The sequence below is a fragment of the Acanthochromis polyacanthus genome, chromosome 9 (genome assembly GCF_021347895.1).
Source record: "Acanthochromis polyacanthus isolate Apoly-LR-REF ecotype Palm Island chromosome 9, KAUST_Apoly_ChrSc, whole genome shotgun sequence".
NCBI classification, from domain to species: Eukaryota; Metazoa; Chordata; class Actinopteri; family Pomacentridae; genus Acanthochromis; species Acanthochromis polyacanthus.
In genome coordinates this window covers 39,087,477-39,111,198 of record NC_067121.1, presented here as the reverse complement: position 1 = coordinate 39,111,198, position 23,722 = coordinate 39,087,477, and the positions used below count along the sequence as shown (strand labels likewise).

General features: G+C 38.3%; 2 protein-coding genes across 2 annotated transcripts in view; both read left to right on the top strand.

The window, feature by feature from the left end:
• Positions 1-233: 233 nt before the first annotated feature.
• On the top strand, positions 234-11,518 carry si:dkey-222f8.3 (Poly(U)-specific endoribonuclease-C-like). The gene is made up of 7 exons (XM_051953625.1): positions 234-318; positions 4,449-4,548; positions 5,780-5,891; positions 5,974-6,095; positions 7,282-7,394; positions 9,009-9,162; positions 11,007-11,518. The coding sequence occupies exons 1-7, from the start codon at positions 308-310 to the stop codon at positions 11,265-11,267; spliced, it is 873 nt and encodes a 290-aa protein (XP_051809585.1). The 5' UTR covers positions 234-307; the 3' UTR covers positions 11,268-11,518.
• A 634-nt stretch (positions 11,519-12,152) lies between these two features.
• Positions 12,153-23,722, top strand: part of cc2d1b (coiled-coil and C2 domain containing 1B) — a 30,093-nt gene continuing 18,523 nt past the window's right edge. The window contains exons 1-9 of the mRNA XM_051953557.1: positions 12,153-12,255; positions 12,537-12,651; positions 13,733-13,871; positions 15,179-15,282; positions 16,560-16,679; positions 17,013-17,153; positions 18,453-18,765; positions 20,735-20,853; positions 22,335-22,413. Of these exons, the coding sequence (XP_051809517.1) occupies positions 12,589-12,651; positions 13,733-13,871; positions 15,179-15,282; positions 16,560-16,679; positions 17,013-17,153; positions 18,453-18,765; positions 20,735-20,853; positions 22,335-22,413 (1,078 nt within the window). The 5' untranslated portion in view covers positions 12,153-12,255; positions 12,537-12,588. The remainder of the gene's footprint in view (positions 12,256-12,536; positions 12,652-13,732; positions 13,872-15,178; positions 15,283-16,559; positions 16,680-17,012; positions 17,154-18,452; positions 18,766-20,734; positions 20,854-22,334; positions 22,414-23,722) is intronic.

Below are 23,722 nucleotides of genomic sequence, written 5' to 3'. Positions count from 1 at the left end.
AACAACATGTGACTTTTTATGTTTACAGTGAACCTCTGTTGGACAAAACCAAACAAAAAGTGAACCTAAAGCCTGTTTTTCTTCTCTAATAATTAAAAATAAAGCTCCTCTTCCTGACAGGTGGCTCACAGCTGCATATTTTATTAATTAAACCACAGGAGGGGCGGAGAGGGAGGGGCGTGGTCCTTCTCCTGCCTTGTGATTGGCTGGTTGTTGGAAACGTCATGATTGACGGCTCAGATAACTGTCTTTTTTTTTTCTCGGAGGATGTGAAGAGTCAGACGAACTTTTTCCACTGAACAGAACCATGGCCAGAGGGTAAGACTTGAAATTTAAACCAGAGAGTTTGTAGATTTAAATTCTTTTTCCGTCTTTGTGACTTTAGAGCAGCTTTCTGACCTTTTTTCAGACTTTGTTTCCACTCAGGACGGAAATGTTTGATGTAAACATGAAACTTGACTCGTCTTTTTTTTGTTTTGTGGAGGATAAGTGTTGCTCTGTGGGTTTTTCTTCCTGTTTTCTCTGGTTTTAGCTGCACTGGGTGCAGATTGGAGCTCTGTTGGGTGGGTTTCTGCTGTTTTGGTGCAGGACTGCTGGATCTGGGAGTGATTAGAGGCTGAATTATACAACAGAACAAACACTTGGACTCAAACAGCCTCTCCTGCAGTAAAACTGAGGCTGTTTTTCCCCCCTGCTAAATTAAGAACAGAGGAGTTTCTGTCTGCGTGTGCTGCCTTCCTGTCAGTTGCTTCTTCCTCAACGTTTTTTTTTATTTTTATTCCAGTGTGTCAAACATTAACTCGGTTTATAGTCAGCAGGGTGTGGCTCTGATGCAGTTTTATAGCATTTATTGACACCTTTATAATAACAGTTTTTTATTACAATATTCAAATCCTTTTTTTGTTTTATAAAGTTTCTGAAGGTGCAATAAAAATAAAGTTTATTATAGTACAAGTGGCACCACATCAGAAAGATTTCATCTCATATTTCAAGCTCTGCATAAAGACGTGGAACATAATAACAGAGGTGGAGTCATTATTCCCTCAGTTTTCTCTGGTGTTTTTTGAAGTAGGACAAAGCCCTGAACAGGTTGCAGGCAGGAGTTTGTTTACTGCAAATCTTGAATGTGTGTGAGTGATCTTAAACACTTTTTACTGCTGCTAAATATGCATACATGCTCTGAAACATTTCTAAGATCAAATGAGTTCTCCCGAGCAGCTCGTACACGCCGTCATTTTCTCCCATCTGCTCAGTATTTATACCTGCCTTAATAACCAGTTATCACCTGGTTACAGCAGAAAGATCACAAACAAACACTCAGTAGCTTCAGTCCTGCTGGAGTAACACCAGATCTGTTGCTGAATTCAGTTTAGGATCTCTCAGCTGCCTCGTTCTGCACCACGACTCCTCAGTTCCTGCTCAAAGTCGTACTTTTTAGGGTTTAAACGAAGTCAGATGATGCTTTTACAGTTTTAACACTCTAAAGCAAACCGCCCAAGACTAGCTCAGTCAGTGCCTCGGTTTGAAAAGCTTTTTCATTTTTTAGAACCTTCTCCTTTCTGTTGACGCTCTTCTTAATGCTGCACTCTGTGTTTTAATGTCGTCTTTTATTGTTTTATTGCTGCTTTCTAAAGCTCCAGTTTTGAAAGATGAGATAGAAATCAAGTATTATAATTATGTTTAGTTGGTCGCTCGATGTTTAAACACTTTCTGTAAATACACACATATACACTAAAGTTTGGGCTCATCCAGATAATTCCATGTTTTCCATGAAAACTCCCACTTTTATCCATGTGCTAACATAACTGCACAAGGGTTTTCTAACCTAATTCCCTGTTAAAAGGGTGTTTTCCTGCCACTGTCGCCTTTGGGCTTGCTCTGGGGGTCAGGCATATGGGTTCTGTAAAGCGTCTTGAGACGATTTGACTGTAATTGACGCTATATAAATAAAATTGAATTGAATTGAATTGAATAACCATCAATGAGCCTTTCAACCCCATTAGCTAACACAATGTAGCATTAGAACACAGGAGTGATGGTTGCTGGAAATGTTCCTCTGTACCCCTATGGAGATATTCCATTAAAAATCAGCTGTTTCCAGCTAGAATAGACATTTACCACATTAACAGCATCTTCACTGGATTTATCATTCATTTAATATTATCTTCATTGAGAAAAAAAACTGCTTTTCTTTCAAAAATAAGGACATTTCTAAGTGACCCCAAACTTTTGAACAGTATTGTATAAACTTTATGTGTCATAGTTTTCTTGTGGATGCTTTTGTTTGGTTTTATTTTCAGGCCTCATAATGAAATGACACCAGATCTATCAGCATTACAAGCTTCCTACTGCACTGAATACAATCCACTACACATTTGCACCTTCCTGTACATGTTTCTGTTACCTTTTATTGCCTGTAATCTTTAGGATTTGCTGCACTTGCTTCTTATTTGTCTTCAACATTTACCGTCTATTGACGTGTTTCCTTTAAATCTTTGTACCTGACTTTAGAAATGTTTTCATTTATTGTTATAATTCCGTCATAATCCTCGTATGTGAAAACCTACTGGGCAGTAAAACTGAGCAAACATGCCCAAAAAACTGCTTAGGTTCTGCGACTTCTTCTTAACGACTGAAATGTTAATGAATTGAGGAACTCGTAGCAGGATAAGGATGAGATCTGATTGGTTCATTCAGTCACTGCTGTTTAGAAAAGGAGAACAAATCCCAGACTTCCTCTTCAGTTGTCATTGCAGTGAAACAGCGTGTGATTTAAATTAATGTTTTGCTGTGTTTGTAAAAGATTCCAGCAGCTCAGTGAAGGATAAAACGATCCCAGAATATCACAGCTCAGCAAATCATTTCTTTAAATGTAGAAAATGTGTTAAACTTGAGGGACAGCTGCTTTTTTTTTCTTCCAGAGGACATTTTTGACGCGTTGCAGCAGGAAAAGCGCGGCTGTAAATGATATAAAAAGGCCGCTTCAGGGGGAGAGTTGTGGTATCTACACATGCAGGATCACTGACTTATATTTAATTCTGTTGTTTGAGACACTCGGCTCGCTGTTGTGTTTTTTTTTTTACTGATGTTATTGAGCCTTTAATGAAGCTGACTCACTGTCATACTGGAAAGACTGACTGGGAAAGTTTAAATGAAGCCATTGTTTATGTCACGAGTGGCACCAGCTGGTTCTGAATTATCTTTCTGAGGAAGAAAAAGCAAAACAAGAAAGAAATCTAAGTCAGTTTACTTAAATACTGCACTGAAGTACAAATTATGAGGTGTTTGTGTTTTAATTTTCCACTCCACGAAAATTCAGAGACACTTTTCTCTCAGCTGCACTCATTAGACGACGGTATTTAGTCGCAATTTTGCAGATTTGACTCGACAATATAGCATTTAATTAACAAATAAATTATGATGTAATGAATCAGATGAACCTAAAACTGTGCTGAGGCTCAAACAGAAATGCAAACATGATAGAAAGTAGTTAAATCAACTTGACTCACTGTGAAAATGATGAAAATATCAATAATTCTAACCTCATTCTAGCCTTTCAACGGAATGGAATATTCTTTATTAGTCCCACAAAGCAACAAAGTGAGAGTAAGAAATGCCAGAAAACATTGAGTGAGGTGAAAATATACACACTATATGTTCATATATAATATAAATAAGAAAAACTAAAGAACATGAGGATGCTCAGAACACTATTTTAAGAATATTTACACGAACGTTTCACAGGTTTTGGTCCGTAGGATGAGATTTAACCCTCCTGTTGTCCTCATTTATGGGCACCAAAAAATTTTGTTTCCTTGTCTGAAAAAAAAAAAAAAAAATCTGCAAAAAAAATTCCCAGAAATGTTAAATGTGGACATCAGAAGTTTCACTGTGAAAATATATATTTTTTCCACATTTTCAAAGAAACAGGTCAGTTTGACCCGCAGGACGACACGAGGGTTTAAAAAATATTCTAGGTTTGACTGATATATATGGAATCACTTCAGATATTTTTAGGATTTATTTTAAGATTTTTACTCATTTTTTGAAAATATTTACAAGAATTTTCTTGCCAAATGTGGGGGATTTTGTAAAACAAAATAAACCTTTTCAGGGAATTTTTTAAGGAATTATTGGAATTTTCTTCCTGAAGGTTTTGCAAATTTTATTAAATTTGGGGGATTTTTTTTGCGTTTTTTTTTTTTTTTCAGACAAGGAAATAATATTTTTTGGTGCCCATAAATGAAGACAACAGGAAGGTTAAAGTGTACTTTGACACCAGTGCATTTGCGTTTTTACTTCCACTTGTCCGTATTTCTACTGGATGGTTTTGCTGTTTTTACCTTTCCACTCCCTCCTCCTCCCTTCCAGCTCTTGATCATCCTCCTTGTGCTGCTTCTATTGGATCTACTGGATCTTCACTCTCTGTGTTTGTTTCCTCCCTGCAGTCGACAGGCTGATCAGGAGCTCACTGAGGTGTTGAACCAAATCTGGCGTCTGGATGCAAACCGCCTCCGTCCAGGAACCGACTACATCATTTCCCTGCAGGTCAGAGCTTCTCTGCAATGCAAAGCAACCAGTCACAGGTTCTAGTTGTAGTTCACCCAGGAAACTGCTGCGGCCTGATGAAAGTCAAAGAATCAAAATGTTCTCGCAGTTTTGAGAATTTTCTTCCTGAATTCTCCAATTTTTCAGAAATTTGGAGATGTGAAAACACCCCTGTGGAGCTGGATTTTTCGCTTTTTGTACGTCTGTTTGATTTTTAAGATTATTATGTAGTTACCGAACCGCCTAGTGTGGAGTTTTTCGGGCAGAGCGTTGAGTTTTGTTATGACACCTTCCTTCTCTTCCTGATTGAAGCCAAAGGACTCGATGAAGAATCCCAATCATTTCAAATGGCCAAGGGCTCGACTGCAAAATCACACTTTTAAAAACATTTGATTCCATTTTTATTGTCAGACTTTTATTTATATGTAAAGGGTACAGGATGTAAAGTAGAAATTTAAACAGCCAATCAGAGCGTTCGACATGAGAAGAGTCGATTGATAGTTTTTTAAGAAAAGATAATGAAAGAGCAGATGTGGTACTATGAAGACAGCAGGAGGGTTAAAGAAGCCATTATAGATCATACTATCTAATAAATACTGCATATTGGTGTGTATTACTACATACAGTAAAGGTAATGTGTTTATACTGTGGAGGTGGATATTAAAACTACACATATATCCATTTTTGATAGGATGTGTGCATTTGTAGTCTGTTATTTCTGATGTTTTTACACATCAGGTCTGTGGATTCCAGTTAACACGTTAAACATTGTGACATATTTAGTTTAGTTTAGTTTAGTTTTATTCACACATCAAAACAATACAATACATGGTGTATACAACACACATTTTTGTTTCCAATATTTTACACAGGCAGATGTGTGAAAAGGGTCACCCCAAGGAAACTATTTATAGCTTTTAAATAGGAAGCCCAGTTTACCGTGAATACAGGATATTGGCCAGATATCCATATAATTATGGACGACATACAAACAAATAATTTACATACAGATAAACAATAGACAATCTCAATGTTCAGGTTTCGTTGAATTCAATTTGAAGTACCAAATAGTAGTTTTGACAAGGAGGAGTTAACACGTGCAAGCAAGGTTCAGGTGTTAATACAATTTCCAATCAGCACAATAAAGCATATTGGCCAGTATGTCTGATTCTGAGTCAGTTTTCCAGCTTTGTGTGGTCACAACATGCTGACATCGTTGTGTTTTCTTCAGGGCAGGGCGGGTTACGTCGCTCAGGGCAGCAACTACGCCAGAGACCGGGCCAGAGCTCCACTCTTCACGTACGTCAACGAGGACAAGCTGAAGGGCGTCGAGACGTACGCTCGTAAGCAGCAGCTCACGTCTTCGTTGTCCATCACATTTATTGCTAGAAGCCTGTTGAATGAGCTGCAGCGTCCTTCTTGCAGATTTCATCAACTTGCTGGACAACTATGAGATGTCCACCGGCGTGTCGGAGACGGTCACCTCACAGGAGCTGATGGAGAACAGACTGTTCATCGACTCCATCATGGAGACCGAAGTCATGAAGGTGCAGCAGCTGCTAGAGTCCTCAGTAACACATCTGTCAGAGTTACACGACAACCGTCCATCTGCAGCTGTGTACACGCTGCTCATCCAGGTGTTATCAGCCCTCCTGGTGTCCTGCGGGTCAAAATTAACCTGTTTCAAAGTTTGAAAATGTGGGGAAAAAAGAACATTTTTTTGTGAATGTTATTAAAGAAAATATCAAAAGTTTTACTGATATATATATGTAATCACTTTAGATATTTTCAGGATTTTTTTTGGAAGATTTTTAGTCATTTTTGAGGAACTTTTGGAATTTTCTTCCTTCAGGTTTTGCAAATTTAAAGTTTGAAAATGTGGAGAAAATATATGTTTTCACAGTAAAATTTCTGTTGTCCACATTGTCAATATTTTTGGGAAACCTTTGAACATTTTTTGGTGGAAAAAAGAAATTTTAAAACATATTTCTTTAAGAATATTCACAGAAAAATCAACCAAAATCCAGCGAATTTTAAAAGAGTGGATTTTTGTGAATGTTATTAAAGAAAATATCAGAAGTTTTACTGATATATATGTAATCACTTTAGATATTTTTAGTTTTTTGGGGGGAAGATTTTTAGTCATTTTTGAGGAAATTTTGGAATTTTCTTCCTTCAGGTTTTGCAAATTTAAAGTTTGAAAATGTGGAGAAAATATATATTTTCACAGTAAAATTTCTGTTGTCCACATTGTCAATATTTTTGAACATTTTTTTGATGGAAAAAACAAACGTTAAAACATGTTTCTAGAATATTCACAGAAAAATCAACCAAAATCCAGCGAATTTTAAAAGAGTGGATTTTTGTGAATGTTCTTAGGAAAATAGCAGAAGTTTTACTGATATACATGCAATCACTTTAGATATTTTGTGATGTTTTTGGAAGATTTTTACTCAATTTTTGAAAATATTTACAAGAATCTTCTTGCCAAATTTGGGGGATTTTTTAAAAATAAAATTTTTAAGGGAAACTTTCAACGAACTATTGGAATTTTCTTCCTGAAGGTTTTGCAAATTTTCAGAAATTTGTGAAATTTTTTTGCTGAATTTTTGGAGTTTTTTCAGACAAGGAAACGATGTTTTTTGGTGCCTGTAAATGAGGACAACAGGAGGGTTAAAACAGTTTGACCACATTTTTCATCTGAAAGTTCCTCATGTGGTCTTTTGTTTTCAGTGTGCTCACCAGTATCTGGTGAAGAAAGGCCAGTCGCCATCAGACACCGCCCAGTTCAAGAAACAGCTGTATGACATCTGGTTCCGGCTTTACCACCGGGAGAGGGGAGGCGGGTGAGTCAACCCTACCAGCAGGGGGCGCCACTGCCGCGTGTTAGAGAGCAGCTGGGGTTTAATCATCTGCTGGAAGCTTCAGGTCTGGTTTCACTTCAGCAGAACAGTCTGACCTCTGACGAATTTCCAGCTTAAGAATCTGCGAAGAATGTAAAATAAAAGTGTTGTGGAAGTCTGGATGAAGCATAGCAAAAACCGTCAAGGTGCAGCAGTATTTGTCTCAATTTATTTAAGAATTTAAATATTACCGCTGTCTGGCAATGATACAGAAACCTTTAACAAATCTGTGGATCCAGATTATAAATACTGAATAATTTTGAACCAATTCTTAGTCATGTTGGACCAATTTTTTTGTCATTTTAGAAAATTCTTAGTAATTTTGGACAATTTTTTTCTCATTTTGAGTCACTTTGGACAATTATTTTTCATTTAGGACAAATTTGAATAATTTTGGAAATTGTTGTCTCATTTTAGACAATTTTTTTTTATAATTTTGGAAAATTTTGGGTCATTTTGAAGAGATTTGAGTCATTTTGGAACAATGTTTTAGTTGGAATTTTTTTGGTATTTTAGAAAAATTTTAGTCGTATTGGAAAATTTTGAGTCATCTTGGGGAAATTTTAAACTATTTTGGACCAATTTTAAGTTATTTTGAAGCACTTCTTAGTCAAATCTGTGGATGTAGACTACAAGCTGCATCACTGCTAAAATCTAATCACTTGGTCCTTGAGTCATTTCTGACCTTCTCTGATAATTCCATTCAAATCCTTTATTCTGTTTCTGAGTAATGCTGCTAACAGACAGAAGGATTCACATACGCCGATCGTCGCATTCTTTGGCGGTAATTAAAAGAATAACAATGAATAACAAAGAATAGAAACGCAGAGGGAATAATCCAGCTGAAGGGCAGAACTCTGACACTTTAGTAGTGAAATGCAAACTTCCAGTGGTATTTGTCCTTCACTGTCTCATGAAGTCCTCAGTCGAGGATCTCAGGGTCTCTGTGTTATCAGACCTTGGTGCTCGATGCTGGCCACAACATCATCCCAATCCATAACAAAACAGCAGAAAACATCTTCACCGTCGGGCCTGTCATGTGCTCTGATGCACAGACTGGTTTTTGATCGTCACATTTCCAACACAATCCATCCGAGTACAAAGGAAATCGTATCAAATCTACATTTATCCCTCCTTTTTCTGTTCGTTTCTCAGGAACACCAGTGATGTCAGTTTGACCCGGGGCATGTTTAGTTATCCACAAAGCCAAAAAAAATCCTGATAAATATTGATTTTATGTCATTATCAGCTCCATTACGAAACATTTCTATCAATATTTAGAGCAGTGGTGTTCTTCAAGCTTCAATGAGGATAATTCACTTGTTTTTCAGACCAAGTTTTAAATCTCATGAAATATAAATCAGCAGTAAAGTGCACATTTTATGTATTTGTGCTTCTTTAAAGGAGAGTCTTCAGTGATTTTCCTTCTGACTGGCCTGCTCAGCAAACACTGTAGATAAGAAGGTTCTGGAGATCTGATCTTGCTGCTGAATGAGGGCACACATGGAGACTTGACTTGCTTATCTTTGGTCAGACTGGTATTTGTTTTCATCGTAGGGAGGACTCCTGTGGATTTGAGCATGTGTTCGTTGGAGAAACCAAATACGGGAAGGAGATCATGGGTCTGCACAACTGGGTTCAGTTCTACCTGCAGGAGAAGCACAACCACGTCGACTATAAAGGCTACAAAGCAAGAGACAACAAAGATACGGTATGAAGAATCTGATTCAACATAAATACGCTGCCTGTCCAACAAAAAGTCTCACACTCTAATAATTCATTGGACCTCCTTTAGTTTTGACACTCATTCACTCATTCACGTTTCAATAAGCTCCTGCAACGTCACAGCATTTATTTCTGTCCAGAATTGGATTAATTTTCTACCAAGATCTTATATTGATGATGGGAGAGTCGGACCAAAGTCTTCTCCAGAACATCCCAGAGATCCTCAATGGGGCTGAGGTCTGGACTCTGTGGAGGACAATCCATGTCATGCTCCCTGATCCACTCATTCTCAATGTGAACATGAAGAAAACACTAATGGAAAGACCTGGTCCTTCACTATCTTCAGGTAGTCAGCAGACCTCATTCTTTGGGAACATAACGTTGGTGAACCTGACCAACCCCAGATCGTAACCCTAACCCCCACAGGCTGGTGGGCACTAACTATGATGAGGACATCACCTCATCTGCCTCTCTTCTTACTCTGATGAACCCATCTTCTGGTGTAGGTCCTCTAAATTTGTGGTCTTTCTGACCTGGTTCTTCAGGTTCTTGATGGGTCTAAGTCAGGACTTTGTGGAGACCAGTCTAGAACTTTCATTCCAGCCTGATGGAACCATTTCTTTACCACATCTGATGTGTGTTTGGGCTCATTGTCTGGTTGAAACATCCAACTGTGTCCAAGATCAACCTTCTGCTGATGATTGCAGGTTTTACTGAAGAACGTGGAGGTGATCCACCTTCTTCATTATTCGATTTACTTTGTGTAAAGCTCCAGTTCCACAGAGCATGATACTGCCACCACCGTGCTTGATGGTAGGTTTGGTGTTCTTGGGGTTAAAAAAAGTCCAAGAACTGCCTTAAACAGTCTGAAACCAGTCCTTACAAAGTCTTAAACCAGGACCAAAATCAAACCTAAACTACTCCTGAAAAAGTCCAAGAGATTGTAAAACCAGTCCTAAACTAGTCCTTAAAAGGTTTAAAACCAGGACCAAAATCAAACCTGAACCAGTCCAAAAAGATGTTCAGAACCAGTCAGAATCCAGTCTGAAACCAGTCATAAAAAGTCAAAAACCAGCACAAAGTCGGGACCAAAACCGAACCTAAACTACTGCCCCCATCACTCTGGAACAGGATAAATCTGGACCCATCAGACCACATGACCTTCTTCCATTGATCCAGAGTCCAATCTTTATGCTCCACAGCAAACTGAAGCCTTTTTTTCTGATCATCCTCACTGATCAGTGGTTTTCTTTGAACTACAGCTGTTTAGTCCCAATCCTTTGAGTTCCCTTCATGTGGAAATGTTCTTTCTTTCACTATTAAACATAACCATGAGTTCTACTGTTGATATCATCTCAGAGTTTGTTCCTGAAGATGATGTTCTCCACGATCCTTCAAGTTTTAATGATGTGTTGGATGATTCTTAACCTGATTTTTATTAGATTCATCTCCGTAGTTGTTTTGTTTGCTTGATGCAGGCCAATAATTTGACCCCTTTGAGACAGATTAACATCATTTCCGTGACCACAGGATTTGTCTTCCAACATGGTTGTTTCAGAAACGAGAAGCTCCTCACTGCATCAGCTAGAGTTAAAGAAGTTGTTGTCATCACTGCACTAATTATCCAATGGAAGGATCTTAACTATTTGCTGAGTTAAATCCAGGTGGAGACTTTTTTTTGGACAGGCAGTGAATAATTAACACATTATAGAAACTTAACATCTTCCTCGACCGTTATTAACTGTGTTATAATTAAATAAAGCTCCTGTAATTGAACATCAAATATCTGTATGAGTAGCTCATTAACTCCATATAATTATTGTTTTGAAGCCCGATGAAGACGACCACGTCCTGAACCTGCAGTTCAGCTGGAAAGGTTTGGTGAAGCCGGTCGGCGGCTCGTTCATCGGCGTCAGTCCAGAGTTCGAAGTCGCTCTCTTCACCATCATCTTCCTTATGTCGACGGAGAAGATGACGTCCGTGGTGGTGAAGGTGGACGAGTACATGCTGGAGCTGGTTGTTTATCGTCACGGCAGATCCATCGGCACGTCCTTCCCCAAACTGCTCAGCAGCAACAACAGGGATCTGTAACGTCACAGCACCTGAGCTTACAAGTGTTTTCCATTCATTTCTATGCTGTGTAATCTCAAAACTCAACCTGGATCAGGTTATATTTGCACTAAACATCAGGCTTTAACTATCCTTAAGAAGCTGAGATATTAACCTAAACACCCTGATCTTCATTCATATCATGGAAAGAATAAATATCGTTACCAAACACATTTCTGTCATATTCTGTAAACAGTTAAAAAGTGAATAAAATGTCATTTGTTTACAAAATAGTTTTTGCTTTTGTATTCTTTTCTGTCAGAAAATTCAGCCGGATAGTTTAAGTTTCAGGAAGCATAAAATTCTGTGAAGGAAATGAAACTGAAAGTTGTAGTTTTATTTCTAAATATTCAAAAATCCAGTACAAAAACAGCGATGGGGGCTTCAGCTCCTGAGTTAGTGAGCAACACCGCTGATTGAAAAAATGAGCTACAGCTGTGGAAAAAGGAGCAAGTGGACCCTTTTCTTTTCCTTCAAATTCTGACTTTAAAAGTATGTAATGATAAGCCAGAAATATGAATCGGAAGACAGAAATTCTGCTATACTGTAAATACTGTCCTGGCCGTCCTGATTTTTTTTCTTCCAAATAAATCCTAAAAATATCTAAAGTGATTACATACACATCAGTAAAACGTCTGATATATTTTTAAGAACATTCACAAAAAAATGAAATTTCGATGAGTGTTCTTAAAGAAACATTTTTAAAAAAAATTCCACCAAAATGTGAAAAAATGTTGAAAACGTAGACATCAGAAGTTTAACTGTGAAAATATATATTTCTATATTTTTTTTCCCACATTTTCAAACTTTGAATCATGAACCTGACAGACAGAAATCAGGGCTCCCAACTGAGGAAGCAGGACGCGCCCTCGCTCTGCGCATGCGTAGTCAAACAAACCCCTCACTATGTCAAACCGCAGAAATGAAACGGTTCGTCTGAAAACTACCTCATGAAGTGCTGACCAAGCAGGTAAGGACGCGCCTCGATCTCCCGCTATTCACAACTCTCCAAAAACAGTTTTCTACAGCGGCAGAGACAGTCTACTTCTTTTTCAGTAAGCAACTTTTCCAGTTAGACGCCAGAAACGCGGCTAACTAGCTAGCCTGCTACGCTAACAGCAGCGTCCGTTGGTTGGCAGCTCATTATCTGTGTTTGGGAACCACCTGACAACTGCTCACATGACTTCACCCGCTGCTCACCGCACAACACACACTAATAAGCAGGTTTTCTTCACGTGTTCCCGTCTGTAGGTGCAGTTTGGATCACCACAATAACAACAACAACAACAAAAACAACAACAAGATGTTTGGTAAGAAGAAGAGAGCTCCGCAGCCCAGAGGACAGGGAGCTGCTGCGGCCAAACAGGTAAACAACACGACAAAACAAGCATGCTTTCACCTGACAGCAACAACAACAACAGTTCACAGTGGCAATCAATGCGTTAAACCAGGGGTGTCCAACATGCGGCCCGTGGGCAAAAAGCGGTCCTCCAGGGGATCCAATCCGGCCCTCAAAGTCGTTTTGTGTTTTTTGTCTGCTTGTGTAATTGACCCTTCGCTAAGCCCCGCCCCCCTGGTTACTGTTGCTACGCCTGTCAAGCTTTCCCTCCTAACATGAACTATGGAGTTTTTAGCGGTACCGGTGAGTGATATTTCTCAGGAGATATGTACAAATTTCTACAGCGGTATCAGAGAGAAGCAGACAGAAGGGTCAATATATTGTCTCCTGCTGAAAGCTTGACAGACCTCTCATGCCTAGTTACAGTTGCTAAGGTAGGATTGGACAGTAGCCATTTGTGGGAGGGGCTTAGCGAAGGGTCAATTTGTTTTTTTTCGTCATTTTTGTCTGGTTTGTTTCATTTGTGTAAATTTTTGTCTCATTTTGTTCACTTTTTGTTGCTTTGTAAGTTTTTTATGAAATATTTTTGTCTCTTTTTTGTTTTGTTTTATCATTTGTTTAGTTTTTTGTCATTTTATTGATTTTTGTCATTTTGTGCCCTATTTTTTGTAATATTTTGTCTTGTTTTTTGCTGGGGTTTTTTGCCTTTTTTGTCTTTGTTTCAGTTGTCTCATGTTTTTGTCATTGTGTTTCTTTCTTTGTCTCGTTTGTGTCATTTAGTGGATTTTTTTTGTCTTTTTTTGCCCATTTTTTGGGCTTTTTTATTTCATTTCGTGTCATTTGTCTCATTAGTTGTCATTTTGTTTCTCTATTATGCTGTGATTTTACTGGTCCAGCCCGCTTGAGATCAAATTGTGCTGAATATGGACTCTGAACTAAGATGATTTTGACACCCCTGGTTTAAACTCTGCTGTTTTTTACTTTTTTATGACATTTTAACTTGCACCGTTCTTCACGATTGCCCTTAATTTCATTGCACAGGTTGTAATGACAACAAAGACATTGATTGATTGAACAACTGATCATATCTCTGGCTGCTTTCTTTCAGATGGGTCTGTTTGTGGACCCCGAGGAGATGATGCTGGGCGTGGAGGGGAACCTGGATGATCCAGACCTGGAGGCTGAACTCGCTGCTATCACTGGGAATAAAGCTGCTGCAGGAGGGAGAGCCAAGCCCAAGGGGAAGAGTGAGTGGATTTAAAGCTCTGGAGGCATCATGAGAGGCTGGGAACTGGAGGTGGAAGTGTTTATTTTACCTGAAAGAGATGCAAAACTGCATCTGAATCCTTCCCAGACATAATAATAATTATAATAATTAATAATAATTTTATTTAAATGGAAGCCCTAACCCTTGTGTCGTCCTGCGGGTCAGAATTGACCCGTTTTAGAGTTTGAAAATGTGGGGAAAAAAATATTTTCACAGTGAAACTTCTGATGTCCACATTTTCAACATTTTTGGAAATTTTTGAACATTTTTTGGTGAAAAACAGAAATGTTAAAAATGTTTAGGAACATTCTTTTTTTTTTGTGAATGTTTAATCATTTGGTCCTTGTTTGATTTCCAGCTGATAAATCACAATCAATTTGTAGTAGGTTTGCAATCATGTGATGTCAGCAGGTAACTGACACAGTGTTCGTTTGTTGTCATGGTTACAGCGACACTGTGCCAGCAGATATATCTTCCAATAGGAAATCCTTAACAAAGCCGTGAATGCAGACTATAAGCAGCATCACTGTGAAAATTTAATGAGGTGGTCCTTGTTTCATTTCTGACTTCCCCTGAAAATTGAATCCAAATCCGTGAGTCTGTCTTTGAGTAATGTTGCGCACAGACAGACAGATTCACAGACAAACGTACACCGATCGTCACATAACTCCGCCGTTCCTTGGCGGTGTAATAATAACTTTCATTTATATAGCATTTTCAAGGCAAGTCTTCCAGATTACATTGTGTCTACAAAGGCACAGAACATTTAGTCATCATCAAAACAACAACAGTCCGACAATAAAACACAAAAAAACAAGACAAAATATTACAAAAATTATACACAAAATGACGAGAGCAAAACGACAAAAAAAGAGACAAATGACCCCAAACAAAACAGAAAAGAGACAAAATATTAGGCAAAAAAGTTACAAAGCGCCAAAGAAATGGAAAAACGACAAAAACGAGACAAAAAGACACAAAACAATGATTGAAGCGAAACGCAGAATGAGAAAAATAAGACAAAAAATACAAGCGTGACAAAGAGGAAACACAACGACAAATACATGAGACAAATGACAACAGTCAGACTAAAATAAACAACAAAAACAAGACAAAATATTACAGAAGTGACACAAACTTCTGAGGTTCTACAGCCTTTCTGAAACCACGTTTTTCTGCAGTTATTATCCTGCTGGTGTTAGACGCAGCAGTAACACCGTTGCTGTTATTACTCCTTTTATTCGTGCCGTTTATCACTTTGATAATAACAGCAGGCTTGTGTTTTAGGCCCTCTGCCCATGGAAGACATCGCAAGAATGGCTGACGAGTGTATGAGAGACGTGGATGACGATGAAGACGACGACCACATCGAGGACGATGAAGACCTCTTGGTTGGTGTCGACCCAGTGCAGTCATATAACAGATGGATTTTAATGCCGTTCTTTGATTCAGACAGAATGTTTTATTACTGGTGACCCTTTAGGCTCTCAGCGATGTGATTTAAAAGACTCGTTGTCTCCCTGTGAGCCTCCAGTGTCACATTTTACATTTGATAGACGGCTGATAGTCAGTGATGGCACTCACTAAACTAAACTGACAAAGCACTTAATGTTTCAAACAAAGTGGTACAGAGCTATGAAAACAAAAACGTTGTGTGTCTGTTGTGTAACTGCCACAAAAACGAGAAACAAAATGACAAACGACAAAAGAATAATCTAGTATTTTACTTTCTGATCCAAACAACGTGTCATGGTCTAGAAATTATTTTAAATTTATAGTTTTATTAATTTACAATCTGCAGTTAATGTCTTCTCTGTAGTTTTTACACTTTGAGGGCCGGATTGGACCCTCTGGAGGACCACTTTTGGCCCACGGGCCTCATGTTGGACACCCCTGGTTTAAGGCGTAGTTGAGCTGAGCAGATAGAAGTGTAAATGTGATCATAACCATCAGAGGTCCTCCCTCCATGAGCCAACAGCAGTAAAAAGAGTAAATATTAGTCCAGCAGGTTTTATGACACACATTTATGTTTGTTTAACCCTCCTGCTGTCTTCATTTACGGGCACCAACAAATATTGTTTCCTTGTTTGAAAAAAATATAAAGATTCGGCAACAAAAATCCCCAAATTTCTGAAAATTTGCAAAAGCTTCAGGAAGAAAATTCCAATAATTTCTTAAAAGTTTCCCTTGAAAGTTTTATTTTTAAAAAATCCCCCAAATTTGGCAAGAAAATTCCTGTAAATATTTTCAAAAAATGAGTAAAAAAATCTTCCAAAAAAATCCTAAAAATATATAAAATGATAAAACTTCTAATATTTTCTGTAAGAACAGTCATAAAAAAAACAACCAAAATCCAGTGAAATTTGATGGATTTTGGTTGAATTTTTTTTGTGAGTGTTCTTAAGAAACATTTTTTACATTTCTTTTTTCCACCAAAAAATGTTCAAAAATTTCCCCAAAATGTTGAAAATGTGGACGTCAGAAGTTTCACCATGAAAATATATATATTTTTAACACTTCTAAACTTTAAAACGGGTCAATTTTGACCTGCAGGACGACACGAGGGTTAAACAACCACGCAGAAATCAACTCGGCTGACAGAAAACTGTCACTCAGTACCTCTTAAATCCAAGCAGTCAGATCAGTCGCTGCGTTCTTTCCTCATCAGGCGGAGCTGCAGGAAGTGGTGGGTGATGAGGAAGCTGAGGATGTCGTAACTGCTTCCTCCACATTCTCCTCTCTGGCTGAATCTTCTCAAGCTGAAACACCAGAGTCTCCAGCGGCGCAGGTACAAAGAAAAACCACGTGAAAACAACACCGCCCACTGCCAACATCGGTGGCAGAAATGTTTGTCTGTTGCCGGTAACAGGAAGAGAGAGAAGCTTCTGTCCTCTTTTCTGTTTTCATGTTCAATCAGATTAGTGTTTTTATGCAAACAGTTTCTGACTCGCTATCATTACCGGCAGAGTAAATGCACCTGAGGTAATTATTTTCACCTCTTCCTGCTAAGTCTGTGTTTAGCGTTTAATTTCATCTTCTTATGTATCTGTGTGACGAATGCTTTTCCTCCTGTGATCCATGCAGATGTTTGCATCACCTGCTTGTTGTTTTGTTGTTGAAGGAAGTGAAGACGTCCTCGGCGGCCCCCGGCAGCCTCCAACACACCCTGGAGGAGAGAGCAGCCATGTATAAGATGGCTCTGCACAACGCCAAGACCGCAGGAGAGACGTCCAAGGCCAGGAGATACGACCGTGGCCTGAAGGTCGGTGATATCTGCACAGATTCCCAGCAGCTCCTTCATTAATAATACTAAACCCCAGCATTAAATTATTCAACGTCGGAGCATCACTAAGCTCTGATGTTAACAGTTCTGCTCGCTGTACGTTAGAATCCAAGAAGAAGGATATATTGCATGTAGGGATGTCTGATATTTTCAACCCTATATCGGCATAAAAATGTGATATCGGTCAATATCGTTACAGATTTTTTTTAATTTTTTTTTTTTGGCTATTGTGAAAACCAATAAAATAATGCCTGGATTTATCAGCATTTACCGACTCATAGAGGGAGGGAGAGTGTGAATTGTTGTTTGAGGCAATTCAAATATAAATAAAATGTCATAAATACGTCATTTTTTCTGTAACTTCAGTTGAAGTAGTTTTCTTATTTTCTCAGACAGTGTTTCCATCTGAAAGCCTTGTTTGCATCCAAGAATGCATCCAATGGAGCATCACAATAAGATGAGGCATGATGTGTTAATTCCACCACAGGAGAAATGTGACGTTACCTAAAATTAGATAGACAGCCCACAGATATCGGTAGATATCGGAATTGGAAATTGAGTTATCGGCAGAAAAGCCAATATCAGACATCTGTCATTGCGTGTTTTATCTCACCAGCTCTCTTTCTAATTAGCAGTCAGATTAGGGCTCATGTCTGTGGTGTGTTTTTGCTCACAGACTCTGCTCTCAGTGTTAACGGCAGGTAAAGCCTAGAAGTGTGGTTACACTTTGGTAGAGTTGATGCAGACGTCAGACAGCGTTTGCTGCCACAAGTCATTTGCATAGAGGAGCAGAAACAAAGGCAGTCTGTTGAGACAGAGTTCATCACGTACAAACGGAAAAAATGCAGTTTCCTACAGCGTAGTTCATCTCTGGCTAAGCCGGGTGTGTTATGTGTCCTCACAGCCCACCCACGGAAAAAATAAATACACAAGCACAGGAGAGTGGTTTGAAGCAACAGTTAGCGAGCTGGTTGGTCAGAGCATTGTCTGAACTTTTATTCAGAAATTCAGCTTCAGCGCAGAAACGATTTTTTGTTTTTGTTTGTTTTTGTACAATTCCACAAACCAAGAAATAAAAGCAAACAAACAGAACAAATGAACAATGCCTGGGTTGTAACAGAGCGTCTCCATCATCCTTCAGTCCTGTTAATCATGACGTTTTTTCCTAACTTATGCCTGTCAGTAAAATGGCTTTTGCTGTTTTCTCTTTCTGTGATCTAACTTGTGTCTGGAACAGCCGATTTCAGAAGACTTATGCAAACGCGTTGCTGTTTACAGACGTTGGAGTCGATGTTAGCGGCCGTTAAAAAAGGGAGGCCTGTGAACGAGGCAGAAATCCCTCCGCCTGTCGCTACCGGAGCTCCAAGCGCCGCCCCTCGACCCGCCGTTCCTGCAAGACCTCCTCCGCCTGCACCTTCGCCTCCTGAAGCCACCCAGCAGGAGGAATCCTCAACAACACTAGCGGTGCCTGTTATCATCACACCGAGCAGTGAAGACGAACAGTCGTCGCTGCCGCCTGTTAGCAGCCTCCCGACTCCTGAGGAAAACACAGAGGAAGCTGCCGACGTCTCACAGACCGGTCAGACAGACGGTCAGTTTCATTTGGATTACACTAAATTATATCACTGACAATGCTGGTCGTTGGAGAAAATTATAACAGGCAGTTTCTTTCTCTGAGCACAAACTCAGACAACAAATATCCGTACTTATAAGTTATAAACTACACGCTTGGTAGAGCTGCAGTCAGGAAAATATGATCATAGCGACTCTTCGACCAATCAGCTGGTTGCTGGAGAACAAAATCCAACGTTGTCTGAAGTCCGTCGATTCTCAGTCAGCCAGGTCACGGTAATCCCAGGAGCTTCAGTACAAAGCAGCTCTATTTTCCCATCACTCCTGAACAAGATCCTGAGATACTTGAACTCCTTCGCCCTTAACACCAGATCACAGACAAATAGGGGTATAATGGTGCACGTTTTCTTTGCAAAACGACAGAAAAAGAGTGTCCCTAATGCAAAAGCAGAGCTGGAAAGAGAAGGTCAAGGCCTCACGGGTCACAGAGGAACATAACTGAAAGTGTCATTGATGCACTGGAAAAAATGCCCCTCTCAAAACAAGAAAAAAAAACTTATTTCAAAGAACTTTTACTTTGAAATAAGTGAAAAAAAATCTGCCAATAGAACAAGCGAAAAATGGCTTGGTAAGATTTCTTGAAATAAGATGTGATATTTAGAATATTGAGATCTTAAAATTAGCTGGGAAATTTTTTAAGCTGTATTTTACCAGGATTGTCAAGCTTAGGTGTCTTAAACCTCCTGTTGTCCTCATTTACGGCACCAAAAAATATTGTTGCCTTTTCTGGAAAAAAAATCCAAAAATTTAGCAAAAAATTCCCCAAATTTATAAAAATTTGAAAAATCTTCAGGAAGAAAATTCCTTAAAAGTTTCCCTTAAAACATTTATTTAAAAAAAATAATTTGGCAAGAAATAAAAATTAAAAAAATTAAAATTATAGAAATGAGTAAAAACAATTTTCCACAAAATCTTAGAAATATCTAAAGTGATTACATATTAATCAGTAAAACTTCTAACATTTTCTTTAAGAACATTCGGGGAAAAAATTAACCAAAATCGCTGGATTTTGGTTAATTTTTTTCCCGAATGTTCTTAAAGAAACTTTTTTTTTAACATTTCTTTTTTTCCCCATCAAAAAATGTCCAAAAAATTTCGAAAATGTGCAAGTTTTCACTGTGAAAATGTTTTTTTTCCCACATTTTCAAATTTTAAAACGGGTGAATTTGACCCACAGGGTTAAAACTAAATTGTCCTAAAACAAGTCCCTCCATCTGCTGAAATGTCTCATGTTAAGTGAATTTATCTTAAATCAAGTTAGATGAGACATTTAGACTAAAAATTAAGAGAAACAGACTTGGTAAGAGTTTGAGTTTTTGCAGTGTGGTTTGGGAAAGTTGCAGAAATGGTCTCTGAGTCTAAATGGTGTGAGGTTAGAGAGGCTCTGAAGTCCATGTGGTGGAGTATAAAGGCCTCCTCACCCGGAGTGGAATGGTGCGTATCATTAGCTGATCGCTGGGAGGGCTTCTGGACTGTTTTTGGTCTTAAATTGGAGGCCAGTCGGGTTCATGTGAAACTGAGCGTGAGGTCAAATTATAGCTTGAGTGATTAAAGAGAGCAGGAACAAGTAGATTTCTGTGTCTATTTTGATCCAGATTTTTAAAATAAAAACAACCCAGAAAGTTGAAGCCGCTACTCACGATTATTTCATGTAAACACACGAACAGATATGTTGTTATTCTTTCAACTACTCTTGTCAGCGTCTGCCACAAAGCTCCAGTATTAGTCCGACTATTAGGAACAACTCTGTGCTCAGTTTTCTAAAACACTTGATCTCAGGTCACACGTTTATGTCTCGCCGGTTGATTGGTTTTGGATCGGATGCACGTGAATCTGAGCCGAGGTGGCCGTCGTATAGCTCCTCGGTATGCGATGAATGAGGCCTTTCACTGTGTAATTGTTGGCTGTTTTGTCCGGTGAACTCGCAGCGAATGAGGCGACCAAGACGTTACTGTTGGAGAGGCAGAAGGAGTACAAGATGGCAGCTTTAAGAGCCAAGAAGGAAGGAGACGTGGAGCAAGCTAAGCGCCATTTCAAGACCAGCAAGGTGAGTTTAAGGACCACAGCGCAGACGAATTCTTTTTGTTTGCTTTTTACGTGTCCCAGCACATCATTCTTACTCTTTTAGTGTAATTTCAGTGAATCATTTTGCGAGGAAACTGTGCTGAGTAGATGGCCCTGACATATTCTGGAGTATAGAAAATAGAAACTGTTAATTTTGAGCCAAACAAAATGGTTTCACTGCTTTTCTTGGACTTCAACTGCCTCCAAACTCTGGAATAACTAACCTGCTGAGATCAGATTTGCTCAGTTTATCAGTGTTTTTAAATCCGTTTTAAATTGCTCTTCTTTTATTTTGAAAAGCTTTCAGATTTTAATTTATCTCTGATTTATTCTGCTTGTATCGTTGTCTTTGACCCTCCTGTTGTCGTCATTTACAGCTACCAAAAATATTGTTTCCTTGTCTGAAAAAATTTTTAAAAATTCCCCAAATTTCTAAAAATTTGCAAAACCTTCAGGAAGAAAATTCCAATAATTCCTTAAAAGTTTCCCTTAAAAGTTTTATTTAAAAAGAAATCCGCCAAACTTCGTGAGAAAATTCTTCCACTCTGCTGCTGAAAAAAATCCAAAAATTCAGTAAAAAAAAATGCCCAAATTTCTGAAAATTTGCCAAACCTTCAGGAAGAAAATTCCAATAATTCCTTAAAAATTGTATTTTAAAAAAATTCCCCGAATTTAGGAAGAAAATTCTTGTAATTATTTTCAAAAAAATGAGTAAAAATCTTCCAAAAAAAATCTAAAAATATCTAAAGTGATTACATATAAGCAGTAGAACTTCTGATATTTTCTTTAAGAACATTCACATAAAAATCAACCAAAATCCAGCGAAATTTTGGTTGATTTTGGTTGAAACTTTAAAACGGGTCAATTTGACCCACAGGACGACACGAGGCTTAAACCTTTTGTGATACACTGGTACAAACAAAAGCGCTGTTAAAATAAATCTTGTTTTTACAAACCCGTGCATGCAGCCAGTATGATAGGAAAAATCTATTATGAGTTACAGCTATCTGTGAAGTAAAATAACTTAAAAAGGGGCGATAGTCTGGCTTATCGCTGCTACTGGAGAAGAATGCATGTTCAGGTTTGGCTCAGGAAAACGCTCCATTTCTGTATCTGTCAATACACTCAATAAAATCCTGTTTCTGTGGGAGCTGGAAGCAGAATTCACATGGTTCTGTTGTCGAAAAAATAACTATTTCCTGTTCTTGTTTCTGTTCAGAATTAGAGTTTTGAGCTTTAATCAGCATCCAGTGGAGAGACGGAGCCAAATTAGGTTTTTTTTTATGCCTCAGAAGCAAAAATAACTAATATTTAAAGTTGAAATGATTGTTTGTGCGGTCTGTTGTCTGAGCCTGTTCTTTCCCAGAAGAATGTGAAACACGGCAGCAATGCGGACGCTGACAAAGCCCAGCATTATGTTTCACTCTTTCTGTCGTTTCTTCTCTGTTTTTTTTTTGGCTGCAGAGGTTCGATGCAGTGATCGAGGCGTTGGAGAAAGGACAGCCGATCGACCTGAGTGGCCTTCCTCCTCCTCCAGGACAGGGTGAGGAATCAAATGGCTTCAGGTTTATTTCAGATTACAAACCGGTGATTTCACACTTTTTATCGAAGCTGTAAAACACAGAAGTCAGGAGAATGTCATACAGCCGATATTACATATTAAATTGAAAAAAAAGCTAGATAAGAAAAGAAGATACGAGCAGATATAAACAGATACACTATTCATATTCTTATTTGCTTCTTTTATTGACCCTCATGCCGTCCTGTGGGTCAAATTGACCCGTTTTAAAGTTTGAAAATGTGGGAAAATATATATATTTTCACAGTGAAACTTCTGATGTCCACATTTTCAACATTTTTTGGAAATTTTTTAACATTTTTTTGGTGGGAAAAAGAAATGTTAAAAATGTTTCTGAAGAACATTCACATAAAAATCAACCAAAATCCAGCGAAATTCGCTGGATTTTGGTTGATTTTTATGTGAATGTTCTTAAAGAAAACATTAAAAGTTTTACTGAAAAACATGGAATCAGTTTAGATATTTTTACTCATTTTTTTTGGAAGATTTTTACTCATTTTTTTTGAAAATATTTACGAGAATTTTCTTGCCAAATTTGGGGGATTTATTTTTAAATAATACTTTTAAGGGAAACTTTTGAGGAATTATTGGAATCTTCTTCCTGAAGATTTTGCAAATTTTCATAAATTTGGGGATTTTTTTGATGAATTTTTTGATTTTTTTTTTTCAGACAAGGAAACAAAATTTTTTGGTGCCCGTAAATGAGGACAACAGGAGGGTTAATACTTTCTGTATTTTTACGTAGGAACTCTGAGCTGTTTCCTGTAGAGGTTTGTCTCTGCTCCACCAGACTGAACATGTGAGACCATTAATGGATCACTAATGGATATATATTGATAGATACTCTTTCCTGCTCTAAGGAAGCCGGTCTTATATCTCTAGCAGACATAAATCTGGGAGTAGGAAGACAGACCCAGACAAATGGTTTCCCTCCTCAACAAACAAAGTTCTATTAATGCAGTTTGCAAAGCCCAGGAAGACAGGCTGGTTACCTAAAAGGTGGAATTTTCTTTGTCAGTTTCTACAGCAAAAAGTACACAGAAACTGGCCCTGTATCCCAAATCGTATGCACTTTGTTTTTACTTAAAGCATGCAGAAAATTGTGAGCTCCTACTTGGTCGTAATCACGTCTTTATAGAACAGAATATAGAGTATGTAATTTATCGATCCTTAATAGGAAATTAATTTGTAAGATATTACATTTCCCTCGGGATCAATAAAGTATCTATCCAGCCATCTGTCCATCCATCTATCCACTATCATCCATCTATCT